This window comes from Centruroides vittatus, unplaced genomic scaffold (genome assembly GCF_030686945.1).
Source record: "Centruroides vittatus isolate TY-2023 unplaced genomic scaffold, ASM3068694v2 contig_359, whole genome shotgun sequence".
Taxonomy (NCBI): Eukaryota; Metazoa; Arthropoda; class Arachnida; order Scorpiones; family Buthidae; genus Centruroides; species Centruroides vittatus.
In genome coordinates, this window is record NW_027122182.1 from 486,048 (window position 1) to 492,047 (window position 6,000).

The 6,000-nt window shown below is 24.6% G+C and overlaps 1 protein-coding gene across 1 annotated transcript in view; it reads right to left on the reverse strand.

Moving 5' to 3' along the window:
- Positions 1-5,516, reverse strand: part of LOC136974902 (voltage-dependent L-type calcium channel subunit alpha-1D-like) — a 70,506-nt gene extending 64,990 nt beyond the window's left edge. Inside the window, exon 1 of the mRNA XM_067269891.1 lies at positions 5,320-5,516. Coding sequence (XP_067125992.1) covers positions 5,320-5,338 — 19 coding nt within the window. The 5' untranslated portion in view covers positions 5,339-5,516. The remainder of the gene's footprint in view (positions 1-5,319) is intronic.
- Between the last annotated feature and the right edge of the window lie 484 nt (positions 5,517-6,000).

The window sequence follows — 6,000 nt, forward strand, 5'->3', positions numbered from 1 at the left end:
CAAAAAAATCTAAATTTTGCAAAATACTATACACCCATTCAGTGGTGTAGCGAACATAACTGGCACCCGGGACATAACTAGAACCCGACACTTTATTGGCGCCCCTCTTTCCCCTCCAGAAACACGTATAGTTTGTTTTGGAGACCATTTGGGCGCCCTCTGAGAGTGGCATCCGGTGCATGATACATCTCCTTGCACCCTCCTCACTACACTACTGTACCCATTAATTATTCACTTTGACTTTGTTCTCTTACTGCTATAGCTTTTCTATTCTATTCATCACTCCATTCACTACATTTTAAAAAGTATTATCAGTTACTAATTCCTACATTCTTGTAAGTTATAAGTTACCTGTGATTTAAAAAAATAGATATTTGGCATATATATGTATAACATCCCAAAGTCTCCATATATTAATACTAAACCAAAGGATTGCCATAATTAATTGGGCATAAAATAACCGTATTAATTACAGCAATCATTTGGTTTAGCTATTTGGCAAGAAAATCTAATAATTACTCAAAAAATTGCAAGAAAAATAAGTAAATATAGTTTAGAACTGTCAATTTATAATAAACAAAATAATTAATACATTACTGTGTAATAGAAGTCAATTAGATATTATTCATCTTAATTAAGCAATTTTATTATGTAGAAAAAGCCATTTTTTAAAGCCAAATTCCTGTTTTTTTTTTAAATCCTACTACATGCATACATACATTTAACAGTTTCATGAAAATAGTTTGAATATGATTATCCTTTTTTTTAAGGAAAAAAATCTTTGTACTAACCTCATTAACGTCACTATGTCTTTATTACAAAATAAAATTTACAAAATTAACTTTATCCTGATTTATCTTAATTATTCTATTATTAAAAAAACATAGTTTTAGACTGTTCACACAATTTTCTTCTTATTTATATCAAATGTATTTAATATTTTAAATTTCAATTGAATGCTATCATATACGAAAGTTAATCAGTTACATACAGTACTTGTGATTGTTAATTCATTAGTTAATGACAGTTTACTTATACTTCTGATAAAATTTTTCCTACATTTTTTCTTACTAAATTTCAGATATACAGTACTATCAATAATGTAATCAAGTATCTAATCTTGCAAACATACTGATATATTTTTTTTTATATTTATACAGCTAAAATCCTTAACTTGTGTTAAATATATAAAATATTCATAGATTTTTATAGAAATCATCTGTAATTTAGCAAAGGATTAAAATATATAGTAGATTATATTTAAATTTATTTTAATGCACACTATTCCAATCCTACATAATTAATTTTTATCATCAGTATTTAAAATTTTTCACATCTCATTAATCTACTTATTAATTAGTAGGGAAAAAATAATTAATCATATTTTCTTTTAAAAAATTTTAATAATCTGTAGATTAGTTTTTTTGTTATAATAATATTCCCTCTACTTTTACTTTCTTTTCAGTTGAGTAAAGTAGAAAAATGTAGATAAATTTTAAACAGTCTTATATTAATCTGAAATTTTATCAGATCATTATTTCAATAATAACAGTTTTGATTATTAATGTTTATTGTTTTCCATATTATACTGTCTTAATACATTGTATCATCCATATTTGTTGAAATTTCTTACTATTAATATCCTTTTTGAATTTGAAAAAATATACAGTATGTATATATCCCTTATTTGTTTAGCAACTGTCCTTTCGCATTAAAACTTTTAATGAACATAAAATATATATGTAAGTTCTTTCGATAGTGCATTACAGTCTTTTGTAGATTACAAAATGTACCATTGAAAGTACTTATTTTATGTTTATTAAAAGGTTTTAATGCTGAAAGACAGTTGTTTATTGCATTGCTTATGTAATTTGGTATTAAGTATGTGTTCAAATTTCCTTGTTTCTTTATATATATCCTCAATAATCTTTCTAATATGATATTTTAAATTTCGTAAAGTGGATTCCATGCAAAGATAGAGTCCTAATCTTTTTAATAAATCAAAATTATTCGCATTTAAAGCTGTATCTGTACAAAGAATCATACAGATATAACAACTACACGAAGAATATTTTATGTCAAAAACATTACAATTTCTAGCAAAATTTTTAAAATAAAAATTAAATATGATTCAATTATATAAAATTATTTTCTCTTATAATTATGCTAAAAATTGCTATATTTGCAATAATTTTTCCAGTTATTTGTAAATTATAAATTTAATTTGCCATTTTAAATTTTAATAATATAAATTTTTATGAATAATTGAGAAGCGTGATTAATCACGAATCAATAATAGTCAAATAAATTTTTTTAAACTAAAAAAATAACTTATAATTTTAATGTGTCTTGAAATTAAGACTATTGTAAAATAAATTATTTTAAAATCATAGTTAATAGTTTTATTTTATCAATTATAAAAATTGATTTTAAATTCAGGAGGAGGAGAGGATTTAATTAACAAGTCTCAGCTTTTCAGAAGGAGAGTTAAACTGCATTGCAATGACAAGTGCCATTCAAAATTGGGTGGTGAAATATACTTATTGCATAATCAAATTTATAGTTAGATGACAAAAATATATGGAAATAGTAATCATAAAATTAAATATTTAAAACATAAGTAATTTTTAGTGGCATATCACTTATACTGCTGATGGTAAATTAATTTTCAATAAATTTTTTTTCTAACTGTATAATTATCTAAATAATATAAATCTCAGTTATTAACTTATTTATAAACAAAACAGTTTGCAAATTTATTATAAAAAAAATTTAACTATTCACAGATTAATAATGATAAAATCATTTTAAAAAATCTAATTACAGTTTAAGGAAAAAACAAATAAATATATACTGTATTTTCTGAAATATAAACTAAAATATTTCTCAAAAGATGTGTCAACAGAGCATTGATCCATATAGATTTAGGTAGGTTATAAAAAAGATGATAAACAGCATTTTACAGAATTATTTTCTAGGATGAAATATACTAGATAACTATAAATTAATTAGAAATAAAATTTTTAATATAAATAGCTTTTAATTATTTTTAATTTTCTGCCTGATATTTTTCTTTAAATTTTTTTGTATACTATTTCTTTTTTACTTACTTCTGTTAACTATTTTGTAATTTAATTTTATATTTACTATATATTTCAACATAATATAAAGTTAATATAATGTCAGTATATTTGATAAAAGAATCTGTATAACACTACATCAGTAATATCGCTTATTAAACACTTTGCAGTGTAAACCAAAATTTTCTGAATTATTTAATTATGAAAAAATTCCGGTTAACACTTTAATACGTAAACTGTTCACTAAAAGAATAAAACAATGACTTCAACAGGAAAAATGTATTTGACCCCAGGTGGGAACCAATCTACGTCCTTTGGATTCATGCCAAACACATTAACCAACAAGTATACTATTAAAGCATCTTTATCTATTTTTTATCTTTTTAAATAAAATAACAATTTATAATCAAATATATTTTTCAATAAATAAATCAAATAAAATTGCAATTTTTATAAAGCATTTTTGATCTGTAATAATACAAAACATTTTTTTATCAGTGAAATGTCGACTTTTTATATAAAACTATTTTTTCAAACAGTTTCGACTTACACTGAATAACTAATTTAAAAAATAAATTAGAATTTAATCTTTATCATTGACATACCGGTGACCATACCATAAGATTTCTTATTACAAATAATTTTGATAAATTAATAATTGTAATTAAAAAATAATGCAGTCTTTATTTTATATACAGTAAAAATCCACTTAACTTCTATTTAATTTATTTTTTTAAATCATAAACTTGATTAAAAATTTGTAATATAAAAACTAATAAGAACCAAAAATCTGAACTATGTAAGCATGTGCTGTAATTTTATACTTTCCAACAAATACATTAAATTTATTTTCCTAAAACTGACAATGTTTTATAAACCGATTTAATTAATTTAAATTCTTTTTAATTAATTTCTTAGAGAATTTATAATGATATAACTTTAAAGTATAATAATATTAACAATCTTTCATTAAATTTCACTCGTCGTTGAATTAAAAAATAATCATTTTAACATATAGTAATATGATTAATACTTATGCAATAAATAAGTAAATTCATTGTTTAGTAACCTATAAATCAATGGGGAAAAAAATCTAATACCTCATTATTACAATTATCAATTACTAAATATTAATTTAATATAATCATAATGCAAGTTTATAATTTATCTTTAATCCTTTTTCTACATACTAATATATAAATGGAAGTATAAAAAATTTACAAAGCAATTATTCCAATATTAATAGATTTTTTTTTTCCTATCCAAATACAAACAAACTTGATCTAGAGCATAAATTCTTAATTATTGCATTGCTATCAACAGAAAATAAATATTAATAATTTATCATTTGTTTACATTCTGATCAAGATCATCCACGCTAAGAAGAAAAAGGAGGATGAGTAGGAGGAAAAAGAGATCAAAGAAAGAGGAGAGTTTGCCGAATTGGCGAAAGAATGAGAAAAATAAAATGGTCTAGTTATAAATGTAAACTTAATCATCTGCAAATTACAACAATACAATCTATAGATAATTCAATTTTAATTTAAGAATTTATTGAATCTGTTTAGGAATTCTTGGATGGGGTATTCAAGACCAAATAATTAAAGTGTCATCCACATATCTGACGCTCAAATTCAGGAAGAACTGCCCGCTCAAAACATCATGGAGGGTACCCGAGAGGGGACCACGCAAGAGTACAACTTTAGTTTAGAGATACACGGGACCCGAAAAGATAAAAAAGGAGGAGTGACAGATGATGCGTGCTAAGTCGAATAATACTTGTCCGCTTGAGTAATTTGGAAGTGAGAAAGTTATGCAATTCACAGAAGCAATGTTCAATCCTTATAAAAGGAAAAAAAAAAAAAAAAAAAAAAAATCACGCACCGTCAAGTAAATTTTCCCGTGCGTAATTTACCGAACGTATCGTATTTAGCATATCAAGTACATGTGTTACAGTTTGGTGAAACTGATTAAATTTACAAAACAAAAAATAAAATTCGAATTAAATATAATCAATATCACGTTGAAATGGAATGAATTTCTTCCGAAATATCCATTGAAATTTTTAATAATTTTTAATGCATAATACAATTTTGATGATGCCGTGCAATTGCATTCCACAAATGATTATTTTGAGAGGGTGAAGTAAGGAAGGAGGCATCCATTAAAAATCGCAGGCATGATATTGATAACGAGCGAAAATTGTATATAACTTGACATAAATGGAATTATTACTTACCTGTATCCCTATTTGCCATCTTTTTTTCAAAATCTTCTCGCTCTACTTAATCCAAGACGATTATTTCCCTCATTCGCATTTCAACCATTTCCTTCTCAGTGACTCAGAATCCATTGGCAAGACTCGACTAATCGACAAACGTGAATACGTCATTCCAGGAGAAATGGGTCGATCAACTTTCTGCCTTATTTCTATTTATAAATGTTATTTAAAAAATTATCAATATTTATAAAATAATTATCGTCCAAACTAAAAACTAATGCCTACAATTATATACATATAAAGTGTTTCTCTCTCTGTGTATCTGACGTCATGCCACGTGACTCTTAGGTAAAGGGGTGTTATTAATCAAGGTAATAGCGTAGACATAGATAATAACTATTTTAATAAATTAATAATAATCATTTTTTTCTCTCTCTTTTCTGTTATTCGTTAACAATCGCTCGAGCTAATTTTAGAACCGTATAAAAGTATTTTAAATCCTGTAAAGGTTGTTGTTTGACATAACTTTACTGCTATGAAGGGAAGTCGACTCGACCCCTCGCCTCTGTACTTTTTTTATCGTGTAAATTGTAGAATTATTTAATAAATATCGCTTATAAATCGAATTTTATAAAGGAAGCGGCTCAATTCAAAATAATTCAACTCTATTATTATTATTATTATTATTATTTAAAATAA